This window comes from Cupressus sempervirens, chromosome 10, assembly GCF_028749045.1.
Source record: "Cupressus sempervirens isolate cs-2001-9-10 chromosome 10, ASM2874904v1, whole genome shotgun sequence".
In the NCBI taxonomy this organism is placed as follows: domain Eukaryota; kingdom Viridiplantae; phylum Streptophyta; class Pinopsida; order Cupressales; family Cupressaceae; genus Cupressus; species Cupressus sempervirens.
In genome coordinates, this window is record NC_143127.1 from 648,806,449 (window position 1) to 648,825,799 (window position 19,351).

General features: G+C 40.1%; 1 protein-coding gene across 1 annotated transcript in view; it reads left to right on the plus strand.

The window, feature by feature from the left end:
• LOC149535492 (chaperone protein ClpB1-like) overlaps positions 1 to 18,632 on the plus strand; it is a 111,022-nt gene extending 92,390 nt beyond the window's left edge. The window contains exon 8 of the mRNA XM_089806148.1: positions 18,390 to 18,632. Coding sequence (XP_089662274.1) covers positions 18,390 to 18,632 — 243 coding nt within the window. The remainder of the gene's footprint in view (positions 1 to 18,389) is intronic.
• Positions 18,633 to 19,351: the final 719 nt, after the last annotated feature.

Sequence of the window (19,351 nt, forward strand, 5' to 3'; positions counted from 1 at the left end):
TGCAGGTTAAAGAACGCACTTAGGATGAAGAAATACCATCTATAAAAAAAATAAAAATAAAAATCGCATTTTTCAACTTTTTTGGCGTAGTTTTGGCGTCTGCAACCTGTTCTGTCTGCGAAAATCCGCATCTGCAAAAATCGACGTCTGTGCAAATTGACGTCTGCAAAAATCCGTGTCTGCGCAAATCGACATCTTTGAAAATCCGCATCTATGAAAATCGACGTCTACGAAAATTCGTGTCTGCGCAAATCGACATCTGCAAAAATCATCGTCTGCGAAAATCCGCATCTGCGCAAATTGACGTCTCTGCTTGTCACCTATTTTCTGTGCCGCAAATCTGTTCTATCGTCTTTGAATACTAGTGTCTCTATATTTCAGCATCTTTGTATTGTGGCGTCTCCGCTTGATAGACGTTAAAAAACAGCAAAAAAAGTTTTTAAAAATTTCCCATAGTTAAGCTCTCATTTTTTGAAGATTTTGGCTAACTAACTAAATTGCTTTTTTTTTTTTGTCTCATTGCAGGTTGGAGCACATATGGAACCACTAACCATGTTTCTTGCAGGTTTTCATGTTGCTAAAAAATGAACTTGAATGTTTAACCATTTATCTTTGAATGCATGTTGCTAAAAAAATGAACTTGAATGGCTAAACACATTTTCCATTGAATGAATGTTGCTCAAAAAACACTCTTGAATGTCATGGATTAAAATCAACTTTCCTTGGAATGCATGCTTAAAACAAAAAATCCAATCTTGAATGCCAAGGATCAATTAACCATTACAATATCAAACACTTCATTTGGAGCTTCTAAAATTGAACAAAACAAATCTCTTTTTCACATGCAATCTAGGTAAAGTTTGATTTTTGGACATTTAAGAAACTTTGTTAAGTTAAAATACAAATTTACAAAAATCAATTTGAGTAGTTCCTTGGACTCACCTCTTTTCTAATCACCCATCAAATATTAACCATTGGTTGCATCTCAGCACCATTTATGGGGATGGGTCTACTTGAAAAAGGTGTTAAATGTTCCACAATCTAACTCACTCACTTGGTCTTTGAATGTTTTCTTTAACTTTATCAAAATTCTTAAATGGCCAAAACTCTAGATTAAATCGATCACACTTCAAGTTTGGGCACTAAAATTGAACAACAACTAACGTGGAGAGCCTCTGAGCGTGCGCTTGAAATCGAATCTCACACACTTTTGTTTTGGGCTTAAAACAAACTCACACTCAATCTTGAATGCCTTAAAGAAAATTAATCGATACTTGACGTGGAGGGCCTCTGGGCGCGCGAGTTTTCTTTTGTTGATCCTAACTCTTCTTATTGTTTGCATTCTTAGATCGATTTACTTTTGTTGGTGCTTCAAGTTGGAATTGAACATTGTCTCTTAAACATGAGTGCTTGCAAAGTCTAGATTAGCACACATAAGAGTCAGTTGGTAAAAGAACAAGCGTGTTTTTTAGCCCAAGGTCATCCAAGTCTTCTCTCCCCTTGTCGTCTTTCGAGGCCATCTTGGGTGCATAAGATTAGGATCCAAAACCTTGTTTCTTTTTAGGAGGCCTGCTTGGGGATTTCATCACCCCTTGGATGACCTCAACTCTAGCGTTCCGACAGAGTATAAGAATCGGGAGGTGAATCGAAAGACAACTCTCTTGGGATCAAGATTTTGTCATTCGGGCTAAGCCTCAAGGAACTTTATACCCTTGAGAAGTGAAAGAGGAGAAGTGGGTTACTACTCCTCTCGGCTGTGTGACATCCTTTTGGTCTCATCTACAGATTTGGGCCTCACATACCTTGCATATATCGAGGACTCCCTAGCTAAACCAATTGTCTACCTTGCAGAAAACCATCAGGGATGTTAATGTGTTTGGAGTGACTGATCGAAACATTTGTAGAACATACACACTCCTTGGCGCAAGTATCACATTCTGAGAACCACAAACTTCTATCTGGGTGTTCCTATCTATTGCTTGTTTTTATTTTACTTGTTGAATGAATGTTTGCCAAACTTGGTCAATCCTAGCTTAGGGCACACTTAGCGTAGTCACTGCCTATTTTAGAAGATTGAACAAGTTGAAAGCAAAACAACTGAGATTTTTCCCAAAGTCAAGAAAATTCAAGAATTTATGTCGGAACAACCCAAACCCAAACAGAAGTTTCACAAGGTCAAACTCAAGCCATCTCTAGCATACCAAGAACTTTCAGCCAAGAGAAAAGAAATAACACCAAGCCCATGAATTGCCAAACTCCACAAAGACGAGGACAAAGCTACCGACGAAGCACTTCAAGAGGCCTGGTTAAAGTGCACCATCAAATTTAGCCAACATCCAAGAGTTAATCCTGCTTATGCCTTACCAACGAGGCATGATTTCTATGATTAGACACCCTTGTTTCTCCACATCTTCTTGGATAAGCTTCACTTTAGAGTCATCTTTGTAGAAAAGGCAGCCATCTTAGGTTATCCCCTTAAGCATTATTAGCTCATCCATCTCATTTAGAATCATACCATCTAGCCAGTAATCAAAAATTTGCACATCTAAGCTTTCAAAATTGTTGTCACCTTGCTAAAAGTTTGCCATTCCTAAAATCTTCCAAATCCACCAATCTCACCAAGGTTATCCCTTTGACAGAGCTTTGTCTAGGGTAATCTAGCTTTGTCACTTGTTATCCCTCATCACCTTGAGCTAAAGGTTGGGATTCACAAGTGGTCAATCTCGTGTTCTTCCTAAAGGATCATCAGTCTATCCTTAAGTTGACACAATCACCACCAAGCTTGCACATAGGAAAGCAGACCTTTTGTGCTTTGACAACATATCTTTGAAGTTAGAATCCCCAACCCAATCCTCCTTAGGTTTTGTCATATAGCTTTGCCTCAACCTAGGAAATCATTTGCATAGAAAAGCCTTCCCCCTTTTGCATCCATCAGCATTATTGCATCTCATCCCTAGGAGCATTTTTCATGCCACCCGCCACTCGCTTAGCCAAGAAGAAAGAAACAATGGAGCCCTATCATTTGGAACGAACAGCCTCACCCCCCTTGAGCACTCAGCCATCCTTCAGCCCAGAGCAAGCTATGCCATCACCTACTAACATTGAAGCTTTCATGAACCAACCAGGAAATGCAGTATTGGTAAACGCCATTATAGACAAAAACAAAGAGACAATCATGGCTAATTTTCGAAGGGACAATGTAGGAACCTTTGACTTTGGAAGACCCCCTCCATTATCAGATCCATCTCATCCATTGTTTGGGCAGCTACCACCACCCACAGGCTCTTATGATCCAAATTATCCTCAATATATTCCAAAAGAAGAGCCTCCAACCAATCCATATGAACCAACAGACCCAAACATACCATCATCCACCCAAGTTGAAATCTCCATGCCACAAGCCAACCCAGCCACCACCACTCCATCCTTGGTTCATACCTCTCCGCTCCAAACCCCCTTTACCCAAAACACCTCACCATTCACCCCCTTCACTATTGCTGCTGCTCCCACACCTAGCCTTCCAAATCCACCCATCTCCCAAATTAGTGCTAGCATCTTTGGCCAACCTCAGCAATATACAAGAGGGATGCCACCCATGGGGCCAAGTAATCAACCTTTCATCGCCCCCAGCTTGTTCACCACATCCCAAAGTACAATCCCATCATTTTCATTAAGTCTTGGGAGCTCAATACCACCAGCCACAAATCCACAAGCTACTACCTTCACTCCACAAAGCTATCAAAACCCACAAGCTACTGCCAATCTTCTACCAAGCTCCCAAGTGACCCCAGCTCCCACCACCACTCTACCAAGCTTCCAAATCCAGCCACAAAGCTATCAAACCCCATCAGTTCCATTCCCAAGCTTTCGATTCCCACCACCTCCACCACCAACTAATCCATTACCTCCAATTACCAACTACTTTTCAATGCCACTTCTAGGAGGTAATCCACCACCCCAGCCAACCACCAATTATTTGCAGATACCATCCCAAATGGGGGCACAACCCACATATATTGGTCAAACCCCACAAGCCCTCTGATCCTTTCCCCAAGCCTCACAACCATCTTATACCTTACCTCCACAAAGCAATCCATTTATCCCATAGCCAGCTTATGTTCCTCAATCCCAACCTCAAATCCCATATCAATAGCAAGCCTCGCAGCACATGCAGAAATATGCGCCACCTCCCCCTCAATAACCCGTCATCCACCATGCAGCTGCCCAAACAATGTACAATCCCTATCAGCAAATCCCTCACAGCCATCCATATTCAGTGGCCCCATCCAGCACATACCTACCTCAAGGCACTCCTACATTGGGGGCACCCTAACCATCACCTATCAATTCAGAGTGGGAGCAAATGAAGACAGCTCTGAAAGCCATCCAAGAAGGGAATGATCCAAAGACATTCAAGTTTGAGAATGTGTGTCCTTACCCATTTGACAGAGCCATTACCATGACACCATTTCCCAAACACTTTGAGGTACCTAAATTTGACAAATTCAGAGGAAAAGGAGACCCTGTCACACATATCAAATAATTTTACATGCATTGCCAGGACGTGGCATACAATGATTTCTTCCTCTTGCGCATTTTTCCCAAAAGCTTGGCTGGACCAGCTCTTGAATGGTTTTATAGAATCCCCTATGGCACAATCAAAAACTTTGCTAAATTATCTGAGGCATTTGTAGCCCAATATGCCCATCTTGTTGAAACAGAGCTATCAATAGTTGATCTTGTCCACACCAAGCAAAAAGGTGGAGAAAGCCTTGCCGAATACCTGCAAAGATGGCAAACCCTTACCACCCGCATATCCTGCACCTTGCTAGAACGCCATGTGGTGAAAATGTTTATTGATAATGCACATCCTAGCTTGGCTCACCACATGACCATGAACTGTTTACAGACCTATAAGGATATCAAAGAGAAAGGAATGATTCTTGAGCAAGGACTCATCAAAGATGGTGTGGTAAAGATTTACAAAGAGGCCAACCAAAATCAATCACATTCTAATGACAAGTCTAGGTATTGGAACAAAAACAAGCATGTTGCGACAGATGGGGTTACTGATACCAGACATGTGAATATCGTTGTTCCTTCTCAAAACCAGTCTAACCCACCATATCAAACAAACAACCAACAAGCTATCAATTACCAGCAACGAAATAACCAAAGCTATCAAAACCACAATACAAGACCCAACTTTCAAGGGTCTAACAATCAAGCTAATGCCATCAATGTAGCTGCAGGGCAAAAGCCTAGATTCCAACCTGCACCTAGAAACTATACACCCCTTGGTGAGCCATTGGATGTTATTTTTGAGAAATTGGCTAAGGAAAACCTCATCAAATTTCCTCCTACCCAGCAAATTGATCCAAGCCAATCCAAAGCTGCATGGTACAAGGACAATGAGTATTGCAAGTTCCATAGGGTAAACGATCACACCACCCTCAGATGCATGAAACTGAAAGACTATGTGCAAGACCTCATTGATCGGAAGGAAATCACTGTTGGTGCCCAAACCTCTCCCAATGCAGGCTTACAGATTTATCAAAATGCTTTTCCTCCACACAACAACCAAAATCTTGGAAAAGCACCTATCCAAAACAACACCAAAAACTGCCAGCCAAACCAACAGCATGGGAAGAACAATGACCACACTTCATCCTATATAGACTATGGTAGCCTTATAGGTTGTATATCTGAGAAAGAGCCTTCTATCAATGTTATCAATATCCGAGGACCAGACAATGAGTGTGCGGTCACCACTCGAAGAGTGCAATTTAACATCGTAGGCCCACCAGTTTCATCAGCACCATCAGCTCCATCAAAAAGTCGGTACAATATCTTGGAACACCTTGGGAACATGCCAGCCCAAATATCCATTTTAGACCTTCTCCGCACTAGTCCTGTGTACAAAGACATCCTTGACAGTGCTCTCATAGAATCTCGTGTCCCTTCTGATATCAATGCTACTGATTTTCATAATCTTGTTGGACACCTTTCATCCTCATGTGCCCTATCTTTCAAACCCACCGACATACCCGCGGTTGAGCCAGATCACACCCTTCTGCTTCGCATAGCCATCATGGTATCCAATTTTGCCGTGAAAAGAGTAATGATAGATAATGGATCAGCCTTGAACATTTGCACCCTAAAATTCATAAAACAAGCTGGGTATACTGAGGCATATATGATTAGTGAGGTTATCACCATCAAAGCTTATGACAACTTGGAAAGGACCACAGAAGGGACTATTTTGCTACCAATCAAGGTTGGGCCAATCATTCAAGAGACAATTTGCCATGTTGTTGATCTAAACCTACCATTTAACATCCTCCTCGGTCGCCCATGGATTCATGCTATGAAGGTCATTCCATCCACCTACCATCAGTGCATCAAATTTCCGCATCAGGGCACTGAGGTAACCATCCATGCTGATCTAGAACCCTTTGCTTACTGCAATGCGGTTGAAGCTTCATATACAAACCATTTCCCTAGAATAGACATCGGCATAGCCATCGCCAGCTCATCCCACACTTGTAATGACGCAGAAACCATCCTTGCCTCCACCCTATCTACTGTAAAGATCAACAAAAAAGGTTGTGGAGAATATAGTCTATCAGATGCATTTGTTGTCGGAGCAATCCCACTTGATTCACATACCCATGGACGGCCAACATATCACAAAGCTAAGGAGATTCCACCTCCTCAATACAAACAGTTTGGCCCAACCACCTTTGTGTCCTCAAAAACCCCTCTTCATGAGGAGCTCACTCTAGATATCAACAATTGGCTACATAAGGATGCACCTCCAAGAAATCAAGCACACCTTGATCACTTTAGCCAGAAGTATCCCCAACAACATAAGCTCATCACTAAAAAATGGAACTATCAAGGAGGTGGACTAGGACCAGAAGAAAGGGGCATGCAATGTCCCATCGGAGCACATAATTGGGAAATAAAGTCAGGTCTTGGCTTTGGCATACCCACAACTGGGGGCACCAACAAGAACGGTCACACTTTTTCGAACATCCACCGCGACCTTGTCAAAATCGAAGACATTCTTGAGGAAGTTGAAAAGAGAGCCTACGACAATATCCCAGACCAAATCTTCCTAGGAGACTCTGTTCTCTGAGAACTATCCATCCATCTCATTGACCTACCACTTGCTCATCCACAACTCACAGATTGGGACCAACCAAGCATCATACATATTGATGAGTTCGCATCAGAGGAAGCACTTCTAAGATTCATGGGAGCTGAAACTCCTCATAAGAAGACAAAGCCAGATTTTGTCTACATCTACAAGCTAGATCCCAAGGGGTATTTTGGAGAAAATCCCCAACCTAGTTTCGATACACCCAAAACTGGAACTAAGGTAAATCTGGGACTAGCTAAGGCAGCAAAGAGAACCCCTCAGCAAGAAAATCCAGAGCCACAAGTAGAACATGAGGATTTAGTATTGCCTCCTCAAGATAATCGACCAGAGGTGTCTTCAATTCTAATAGAGGATACTAGAGAAGTCAACATTGGTTCTTCAGAGATCCCTAAAATTGTTCACATTGCTGCATCCCTATCACAAGACCAAGCTGACCTCCTCTTTGAGGTTTTATGAGAGAACATTGGTCGATTTGCATGGTCATATCAGGACATGCCAGGACTTGATCCAAAGCTTGTGGTTCATCATCTTGCAGTCAATCCAAAGATCAAGCCCGTAAGACAAAAGCTTAGAAAAATGCACCCCAAGGTGGCCTTACTAGTCAAAGCTGAACTAGAAAGAATGTTAGCTGCTAAGGTTATCTGACCTATAGACTACTCAGAATGGATCTCCAACATGGTCCCTGTCACTAAGCCTTCCGGTGACATCAGAATCTGTACTGATTTTAGAGATCTTAACAAAGCTTGTCCAAAGGATGATTTTCCCTTGCCCAACATAGATATGATTGTAGATCTTACAGCTGGACATGAAATTTTGTCCCTTATGGATGGATTTTTCGGGTATAATCAGATCAAGATTGCAGAAGAGGACTAGCATAAGACAGCATTCACTACCCCTTGGGGAACCTTTTGCTACACCATGATGCCTTTTGGCCTAAAGAATGTTGGGGCTACCTATCAAAGAGCTATGACAGCCATTTTCCATGATCTTATCCATAGCATTTTGGAGGATTATGTGGACGATATCCTAGTCAAATCTCACACCTTCATGGATCATCTTGCTGACTTGGAGAAAGTCTTTGATAGGTTGGCCCAATATCATCTCATGCTAAATCCCAAGAAGTGTGTCTTTGGGGTCACATCTGGCAAGCTTCTAGGCTTCATAGTTTCTAAACGAGGTATAGAGATCGACCCCAAAAAGGTCAAGGCTATCTTAAACATGCCTCGTCCCCAGACACTGCGACAGCTTTGCTCTCTTCAAGGAAAACTTCAATCTGTCCGGCGCTTCATCTCCCAACTTGCAGATAAGTGTACACCATTTTCACACTTGCTAAAGAAGAATGAGAACTTCAAGTGGGATCTTTTATGTCAGCGCAGCTTCGATCAGCTCAAGCAGTATCTCACCAATCCCCCAATCTTGGTTCCACCAGTTCCTGGTCGTCCCTTGATCTTGTATATATCAGCAACACCTACTGCCCTAGGGGCACTTCTAGCACAACATGATGATTATAGCAGAGAGAGAGTCATCTACTATATCAGTAGAACCCTAGTTGGTTATGAACTCAATTACACTCCTATGGAAAAAGCTTGTTTGGCAGTTTTTTTCTCAACTCAAAAGCTTCGCCACTACATGCTAAGTCATACCATCCAACTAGTCTCCAAGATTGACCCTCTCAAGTATATGCTCTCCAGAACAGCACTTATAGGCTGTTTGGCCAAATGGGTTATGCTACTAAGTGAGTTTGACATCCAGTATGTGGACAGAAAGGCAATCAAAGGGCAAGCTATAGTAGATCACCTAGCTGATGCACCTCTAGTAGATGCATATCCTTTGCTCACAGAATTTCCAAATGAGCATATCTGCCTAATTGAAGAATAGCCCCCATGGAAGCTTTATTTTGATGGCTCATACACCTCTCATGGATCAGGGGCAGGAATATTATTAGTTACACCTCAAGGAGATTACATTCCAAAAGCCTTCAAGCTACAATTCCCTAGCACCAACAATATAGCAGAATATGAAGCTCTTGTAGCAGGATTAAAGATAGTTGTAGAATGGAATATCACTGAGTTACGAGTCTTTGGTGATTCCCAACTCATCATCAAACAAGTCTTAAATGAATATCAAACCAAAGATGAAAAGCTATTACCCTACAAAGAGCTAGTTGATCAGCTGACCCAGCATTTTACAAAGCTTTAGTTTACACAAGTGCCTTGAATGCAGAACAAGGCAGCAGATGCCATGGCCACTATCAGCTTGCTCTTGGAAATTCCCCAAGAAGCTACGTAGTATGAATTTTTAGTTGAGCAGCTCCTCACACCCGCTTATGCGAATGAGGATTCAAATCGTGTTTGTATCTTGGTTGGTCCCCAATCCCCTTGGTACCATGAAATTCATGCTTACCTTAACGATGGTATCATATCCCCTCACCTCACACGCACCCAACGCCAAAACCTTATTCAAAAATCATCCCGCTATGTTATCATAGCCAATACCCTATATCGTCAGGGTTATCATGATACCCTCTCTAGATGTTTAGATGAAAATGAGGCCGCGATGGCATTAAAAGAAGTACATTCCAGACTTTGCGGTGCCCACACAAGTGGTATTGTCCTAGCATGACAAATCCTTAGAGCAGGCTACTATTGGCCTACCATTGAAGAAGACTCTTGTGACTTTGTCAGAAAGTGTCTCCCATGTCAGTAACATGCAAATCTTGTGCACGCTCCAGCACAGGATCTACAGCCTATTGCACCACCTTGGCCTTTTTCTTGTTGGGGCCTTGATCTAGTTGGAACTATCACACCTCTCTCATCTGATGGACATAAATGGATAATAACAGCTACAGACTATTTCACTAAGTGGGTGGAAGCAGTCCCCCTAGTCTCAGCTATAGGAGTTCAAGTCTCCAAGTTCATCTTGTACCACATTGTTTGCCGCTTCGGCATCCCATCCACCATCTTCACTGACCACGGAGGTAACTTTGAAAATCTCAACATGGAAGAATTATGCACTTCCCTCTGCATCCATCACTACTTTTCTAGCCCATATTTCCCACAAGGTAACGGCCAGGCAGAGGCAACTAATAAAACCCTCCTCAAAATCCTAAAGAAAGTTGTCAATGATTTCGGTCATGATTGGCACCTTCAAATAAATTCGGCTCTATGGGCCTATCGAACTTCCTTCCGTACATCCACAGGCACAACTCCATACTCCCTAGTCTATGGTGCTGAAGCGGTATTACCTATAGAAGTTGAACTTCCCTCACTACGCATATCTTTGCGAGGGCAAATCTCAGATGAAGAATACAGAGTAGCTCGACTCACCCAGCTAGATCTCTTAGATGAGAAGAGACAACAAGCCTATGACCATCTCACAGTCTATCAAACTCATCTCAAAAGGAATTTCAACAAGAAGGTGCTCCCACGACACTTTCAGCCAGGTGACATGGTCCTCAAAGAAAATATGAAAGTCCAAGCAGATCAAGAAAAGAAAGGCAAGTTTGAACCTACATGGCTTGGTCCCTATGTGGTTACTGCCTCCTTTGGCTCCAGAGCCTATCAATTATCTACACCAGAAGGAGAACTCTTGAATGATCCCACTAACATCATTCATCTCAAGAATTTCTATGCTTGAAGATCCTTGGTATACCCAGCTTTTGAAAAAATACAAAAAAAAAAATAGTAAAGAGAAATAAGCGTCCAATGGTGAAAACTTGGCAATTCAAGCGCCTTGGATAGGTACCTTGGTGAAAACCTGGTAATTCAGGTGCCTTGTGTGCTAAAGACTAATCCATTATCTATCACTATCCTATCCCTCATCCATCCACCCACCATCCCATAAAACACCTGCTTGTTCCCTTGGTGTTCCAATCAAATATCCAAAATCTGATGGAGCTTGTCAATACCTCCTGTACAGCTTGTAAATCTTGTACCAAAGCTTGTATTATACCTTGTAAATCTTGTACCATACCTTGTATATATTCTAATCTTGTCCAAAGCTTGTACCATATTCCAGCTTGTAAATAATCTTGTATCCTAGCCTGTATCCTATCACATGCACACACAGAATCCCATTTTCCTTAAGCTTTTCACAAACCATCTACCTATCCACCTATCAACTATTATAGACATCCCATCCTTCACAAACATTTCCATCTCACAAAAAAACCAAAACATAAACAAACTTGTACATTTGTAACATATCTTGGTCTGTCAGCTTGTACATCCTCTTTAGCTTAGTATCATTGTATCTATCCGACTTTCGTGTTAGTTCATCCTTGGTCAACATCTTGCACACATCGCACACTTTGGTTAGATATTCCAATGCATCCTTTAGCTAGATCTCCTATCACCAAAGTGTTATCCTTCTTAGTTTAGCTTGCTAGATGCATCACTCATCCAGATCCATCAGCTTAGGTGCTCTCTGATAGATCCTTGCAGGATATAGCTTTCTTCATGTCTGATCTTAGTCTGTTAGTACCTCATCCTACCCATCTCGTTGGCAAACAGTTCTCTTTTGGATTTTTGCTTTCTTTTGATTTGGGATCTTCCCTTTTGGGTCTTGAAATATCTTTTCCAAGAAATCTCCTTGTTCCCTCCTCAAGGTTGGCATGATCTTCCATATCATGGTATGCTGCGAATGGGGCAATTAGAGCGTAAGGTCTTGATTAGGTCTTTTGCTTGTTTTCTTTTTCTTCTTGTGGGTTACCTAGTGTCGTTTCCACGCTGCTTCCTCTGGGATTCATGTGTGATACTGGGGCAATCCTTGCGTGTTTTTTTCGAGTCAGTTCGTCAGTCCTCTGGACGGTTGGTGAAAAGGCCTTGATGTTCTTGGTAACCTTGGCAATTAACCAATAGTCCTATAGCAAATCTAGTGCTCAACTACATGGTGGTACTTCTCTTTGAAGTATCCCCCCGCTCAAAAAGCTTCAATGGATTCCCTTCATCTCCATTATCCCCCATCCATATCCAACACCTATCCTAGCTTATGCATCAGTATCTCTTTGAATCACTCCTCACACTTAGCTTTAGGGATCCACAATCCTAGTCTTAGGGATCCACTAATCAAATCAATCCACCAAGCCTCATCTTTCGAGATCCACAATCCTAGTCCTAGGGATCTCCAAAATCCATCTTCCGCCAGTCTGACTCTTTGAAATCCTGTTGCATCAGCTTTATCATTCTATCATCCATCTCCCTAACATGGATTCCTTTTATAGTGCTTCGCTCCTCCATCTCCCCCCCCCCCCCCCTCAATCCTGGAAAGTCTTAAGCTTGATTTACTATTGTGCCTCTGATTTCCCTTTATCATTCTCTCGTAGTGAGAGTTTGAGCTAATTCAGCCCCTTCTCTTCGCCAACCTGCATCTCAGCTCGTCTCAATTTCTTGTACTTTTCAAGAAGTTGTTGAGCCTCATTTCTCTCCCTGCCGCCTTCTTGAGGGGGCATCATCTAAGTCTAGTCTCTCCTCTTCTTATCTGAGACTGGGGCAACCTTGTTGCTAAAACATCTTCCTCGTTTCATCTTCATTCGAACTTCTTTGAAATAGTGTTGTCTCAACACTATGTCAAAGAGGGGCAAAATGTAGACACCTAAATTTGATTACACTGTTTTGGTAATCTAATTTAGCCATCTCTAAAGGCATTATTAATTAAATTTCTATTTAATTAATCCTTTGTCATCCCCTAGTTGATTAATTTAATTAATCATCTATAGTCCTAAATTGATAAATCAAATAATCTATTATTTATCAATTAAATCCTTTTCTCCTATCTAATCCCAAAAATCCCCATTTATTAAATAAATCTATTTGATAAATGAAATCCTCAAATTCAAAAATCCCTAACCTATCTCTAATCCTCCATTTAGCCTAATCCACCCCATCCACCCATACTAACTAAGCTTAGCCACTAACTCACCCACCCTCATTAATGCCATCCACTTGCACATCTCTAACATCCCTAATCTAATCCTAAACCCAAGCCTAATCCACCCCCTAATTTTGTCACATTCCTTAAACAAGTTTAAGACTTTCCTAATCCAAACCAAAGTCTCCCCTCAAAAAGCCCAATCACTAAGTCACGAGTGCTCTTAAAAAACATAAAAGACTCTTACAAGCCCACTCATGACTCTTACACCCATCTTCCACACTCTTCCCTCTTCCACACTCATTCCTCTTACATCCCTCTTACATACTCAACCCCACTCATCATGCCTTTAACCAACCCTTTACCCTACCCTCTCACACTCATCCTCCTTGTGACAAGTGTCACCTTCCCATTGGTTCTAAACAAGCACAATCCATGTGCTCTCCTTTGAGCGCATCCTAGCCCTCCTTAAGCCTTCATCCATCCTTGCATCTAAGCCCTCCATCCCTCTACCCCTTAGCCTATAAATTGAATCCCATCCCAAGCCATTTCATCAACAATCTTTGAGCTAAAGTTACCATGCTATTTTGAGAACCAAAGCCATCAACCATACCCTTATAATGCCAAATTGAGAGCTCACAAAGCTACCAATTTGCCATTACCCATCTCCATTGAAGCAGCTTTTGAGCATCTTGAGCATACATCCATAGCAAAAGGACAAATCTACAAAATCAAGAAAGCATGGAGTGATTTTTCTTGTGAGGTTTGCACTTCTTATTTTCTTCCTTTGTCTAAGCATATATGTGAATTTAGTTTTTGGTTTGTGAATGTTTACTTTATTTGTTAATGTTCTTTGCATACTAATTCTTGTTCTACAATTTATTTTGAGCACAGATTTGGGCATAACTTGGGCATATGGAATCAGATTTTGGACTTTGAGTAGTCAACATAAAGTTCTTGGAAAGCTCTATACATTGGTTTAGATTTGGTATAGGTTTTACATAATTTATTTGGTGATATATTAATCTAAATGATTTATGATATATATTAACTATGGTAACATTGTGAGTTTATGGCATTATATATTTTGGATATTTGGAGATTTGATGTTATTGTATATTCAGTTCATATTTTAGATAGGTCTCATGATGGTATGGTTATCAATGTTTTGTTTGAATGTGTATGATGATTTGTTTGCTCTACAAGTTGTGTACTGTTCTAAGTGGTCTATACTTACAAGATTCATTTCTGGCGTGGCTATGGGTTGTCTTTACCCATTGATCTTTCATTATTGATGCATATTCAGATCGGTGGCTTCAATTTGGGTTGTCTATGCCCTAAGTCACATGATTTTATCATTTTTTCTTCATGTAGATGGGATGAGATGTTGTGGCCAAGTACAGTCATAGTGGAGGATTACAGTTGACTATTTTATGCTGACAGGCTAGACACATCAAGAGTTAGTTGATCAATTCATGGATGTAATCATGGTTCCATGGATTTTGGAATGACATGACTAGATACATAGGTGCATCCCTAATGTTCATTCGTTTGGATTCCTAATTTGGTTATGGTGATATATCTTCTTGGTTGAGGATCATTGTTATTTGGTTTCTTTTGAGGAGCTCATGATGTGCACTTTGAAATCTTTGATGGTTTGATGCCTTGGATAATTCTCATGATTAGAGGATGGTTTTTCATCATGATATCATCAATAGCTTAGGTACACAATTTAGTGGGAGCTTGTGACAATGATGAGGTGATAGGGCAGGATAAGTTCCTGCAATACCCCTTCCTTTTTTATCATTATATACTTAGTTGTTAAACTTCCATATGACTCTTCTATAGATGTGTAAGCCATTATTTGATATTTAAAATGCAATACTTTGATATGTTGAGTAATTGTTTATGTCAAGTTGTAAAAATTTCCTACTTGCAATGATGACACATTAATTTCTCTTAGTTAGTTAGATGATGAGATGTTAATGTTAGAATACAATGTTATTAAGCTGATAGGCTTATATGTGGGAGCTTTGCTCCCAGTTTTTACAATTTTATGTCAGAAAATTGTCATCCCTTATTGTACTTTTATATTTTCCAATGAGTAACTTATTTTTAGATTATTTCCATAATTGATCTTTTCCTTTTATTGGTTAGTTTCTAATTCTTGAATATATTCTCTATGTTTCTAATTCAATAGCAATTCCTATTTTATACCTTCCGATTTAATGGATTTGATTTAGACTTTATGATTTTTTCATTGTGCAATACGTTAGTTCTTTCAAAATTTGAGTTTTCATTATGGCCAAAAGATATCACTTATGCATTGGGAATTCTCACTGCATAAAATATTTCAAAATTTGAGGTAAGTGTGATGTTTAATTTGGGACTTGTAGGTTTTGGAATAGCCCAAAATAATAAAGGCATCTTTTCTTTCCATTTGTAGTCATGGGTCTTCAAGTTTGGAAATTACTTCTGTGAAATGTCCAATTCTTTTCTTCTACACATCCCTTTCAATCATGGAAATGAATGCCTACAATAAATGCATGTCCTATACTCTTTTCCTCTTTCTACTTAAGATATTTATTCACAAACTAAAAATGATTAAAATAGTAATGGTTGAAGTATTAACATTAACATGATAAGGTCAATTGGGACTTCCTTCAGGATGTACTAGAAAGAATTGGATTTAACAATAGGATTATAAACCTGATCATGTTGATGGTGAGCTCAGTATAGTACTCTGTCCTACTAAATGGGTCCCCATGGGGTAACATAATGGTAGGAAAAGGCTTAAGACAGGGTGACCCACTCTCACCTTACCTCTTTATCATGGTAGCAGAAGTCTTGGGAAGGTCATTTTGTAAATCAGTGGATTCGGGCTACATTAAAGGTGTTAAACCAGCCACTAATGCTGAAGCTAAGGTTATAAAACAATTTGTGGATGATACCTTCCTATTTGGGGAATCTTCAATCATGGAGGTTGAAGCCTAGAAAATTATTTTACATAATTATGAAGAAAGCTTAGGGCAATGGATGAACTACCATAAAAGCAAGATTTATTTCTTTAACACTGATTCTTCACTTCAAAGAAGGATTAGGAAAATCTTGGATTGCCAATCCACTTGCCTCCCAGACACTTATTTAGGCCTCCCCCTCACTACCAAGGAGGTTTCTAATGAATTTTGGAATACAATAGTGGAGAAAATTCAAAAGAAGCTTGCAGGGTGGAAAGGGAAGATATTAAGCAATGCTGGAAAACTACAACGAATTATTGCTACTCTTTAGGGAATCCCTATTTATTTCTTATCCATATTTAAGATTAATCTAAATATGGCTGAGAAAATTGAGAGAATTCAAAGGAATTTATTGTGGTGAGGGATTGAAGAGAAAAATAAATTGAATCTGGTCAACTGGGAGGAGGTGTGTAAACCAAAAGCTAAGGGGGGGGCTTGGGATTAGAAGAATGAAAGACCTTAATAAAGCTCTTCTCACAAAAATTGGATGGAGACTGGAAAAAGGAAACACAAGATGGGGAAATATTATGAAAGCTAAATATTTTTCTAATACCTCCTTTTGGTGGAATCTATATAATAATGACCTCCTAGGAGGTTCAAAGATCTGGTAGAACATTGTTAGAAATAGAGGGATGCTAAGAGAAGGATTGAAGTGGATTGTGGGAAATTGCTTCAATATAAGGTTTTGGGAAGATAGGTGGGAAACCGCTGGCCTTAAGTAAATATAGTGGTTTAATGGAACTCGTTAAGGAGGACATAGGGGTTAAAGTGGGAGAATAAATTGATCAAGGGAGGAGATGGAAGAAGCTGTATAAGGAGGACTATCCGTGGGAGATAGTTATTCTCATAGAGGAATTGGAAGAACTAATAAAGGAATAGAGACTCCCATTATTGCCATAGGAGGATATCATGGCTTGGGATTTAACTCCAAATGGGAACTTCACTGTCAAATCTGCTTATACCTTAATGTTCAATAAGGAACTATGCCCAACTATGTGGAGCAAGGTATGGATCAGTAACCTTATACCTAAGATTAATTTCTTTTGGTGGATGGTTCAACATGGAAATTTTTTAACAATTGATAATTTGAAAAAAAGGGGATTTTGCATAACAAACCATTACTGCCTTTGTGAACAAAAGGAAGAAAGTATTTACCACCTTTTCATTGAATGTCAATTTGCAGTTGACATCTGGACTAAGGTTTGGGAAAGATTGGGAGTGGCTTGGGTCATGAAAGATAACTTGGGACAGTTTGTGGACAATTAAGATTGCCCATTCCATCATCCAAGACTAATCCTTTTATAGAAGATTATCCCACCATATGTATGCTGGCACATATGGAAAGAAAGGAGTAATAGGATATTTAGGGAGGAAAATAGGATAGTTGAAGTGGCTTTTAGAGTGATGAACAAACTATTGAAGGAAAATCTAAGGGTAGCTAAATACAAGATGCCAAAGGAGGAACCCAGAAGACTTGAAGGCATTGTGGCTGAGAATTGGGGTTGTCAAGAGGATTTCTTCATTTTTGATAACTTTGCTAGGAGGAGGAGACAACAGATAATATGGAGACCACCCACCATCACACAGTATAAACTAGATTTTGATGAAGCTGTAAAAGGAGGACAGGGAGCTTCTAGAGGTGTGCTGAGAGACAAGAATGGTGATGTGCTGTTAGTTTATGCAGTCTAGGTGGGGATTGGTAGCAATAATGTGGCAGAAGCTACAGTGTTATTATGGAGTCTTCAACTCTCTAGGGAAAGAAACATTTTAGAGTTAACTATAGTAGGGGACTCCAAACTAGTGATCGATTGGGTAAAGGGGGAGGCAAAATTGGGATGGAAGATTAGAAATATCATCCTAGATATTAAAAATATATTGGAGGAAATGAGAATGGTCCACCTTTAGCATATCTACCGGGAGGGTAATCAACATTAGGGCAATCACGTGCTAGAAAAATTTAGTTGATATCAATGAAAATCTAAGGATGTTGATATTCAAGGAAAAAGGTGGCAAAATTCAAAATGGTGATCACTAAATTTCAAAGTAAGGCCAAATTTGGCAAGATGGAGAACTTTGTCACTAAATTAAACTTTAGCATTTTGGAAATAAGAGAAAAACGTGGCTATACAAATGACAAGTGGAGTAATTACAAATTAAGGAAATTTTCTTTTCATAATTATGGAAACTCATTGCAAGCTTTGAATCGCTCTCCAAAAGGAAGTACGATAGATATTATGGATTGGGATGTTAAAAATTGACGGGGAGAGAAAATTAGGTTTTTTAATACCCATGAATCTCATAATAAGATGTTATGGGATTCTAGAACACATCATACACAGGTCTATAATTTTGATCCCTATTTCCTCAAAGGATTTAAGCAAGAGAGTAGCCACAGAGAATTTGAAAGTGCTAAAGTTCTTATGCATATTTCTAAGGAAGAGAGGCCAGATAGTCAAGGAATTGAAATGGGAGGTGATTTGAATTGGTTGGAACCAATGAGATTAGAGAACTTCAAGGACAGGATGGCGACCTGGTATCTTCTAAAAGAAGGGGGTTTTGCCCTATATGATGTCCATGGCTAGGTATGATGAAAATTGTGCATTACAATTTGTGAATAATTGGAATGAGAGGAAGGTTACAATCAAGGACATTACATTTCAAGTCATAGAGGAGGTAATTGCCATGGCGACAAGACTCACAGTGAAGGGAAAAAAATGGAAGAATGTTACTAAAGTCTCAGATGAGGCTAGCATGAATAACTTCTTTGCGGGGAATGAGGAGCCAATTCGCTACAGAGGAGGGTTTAAAAGGGATAAGTTACCTGAGCCCGGGGATGATGTGTGTTTGGTCCTGATGAAGTATCTCACACTAGAAGGTAGGTTTGGAGTGTTCTATTATTATCATTTTCCTTTGTTGAATCATTTTAGAAATAGGGATTTCATTTCCATTCTATTTTTCCTTCTACATTTGCTTGAGGATATGATTAATGATATTAGGGGAAAAAAGAGTAAAGGCTTAAACTTCACCATTATTCATCAGGGGTTAATTTTCCATATGTATCAGTTCCACTTAGCTTTGTGTCCCCCTAGAGAGGTTGTAGTGGAAAACCCCCACCATAGTCTGAATTCCCCCCCGAAGCTCCAATATGGGGACGAAAATCTATACTCCTAGGCCATCTCCTAGCAAGGATACTAAGAAAAAGAAAAAATCTAACATAGCCCTAGAACAAAAGGGAAACAAGAAAATTAAAGTTGATAAGGTGGTTGAGGTTGTTGGAGAGGATTCTGGTGAGGATATTGGG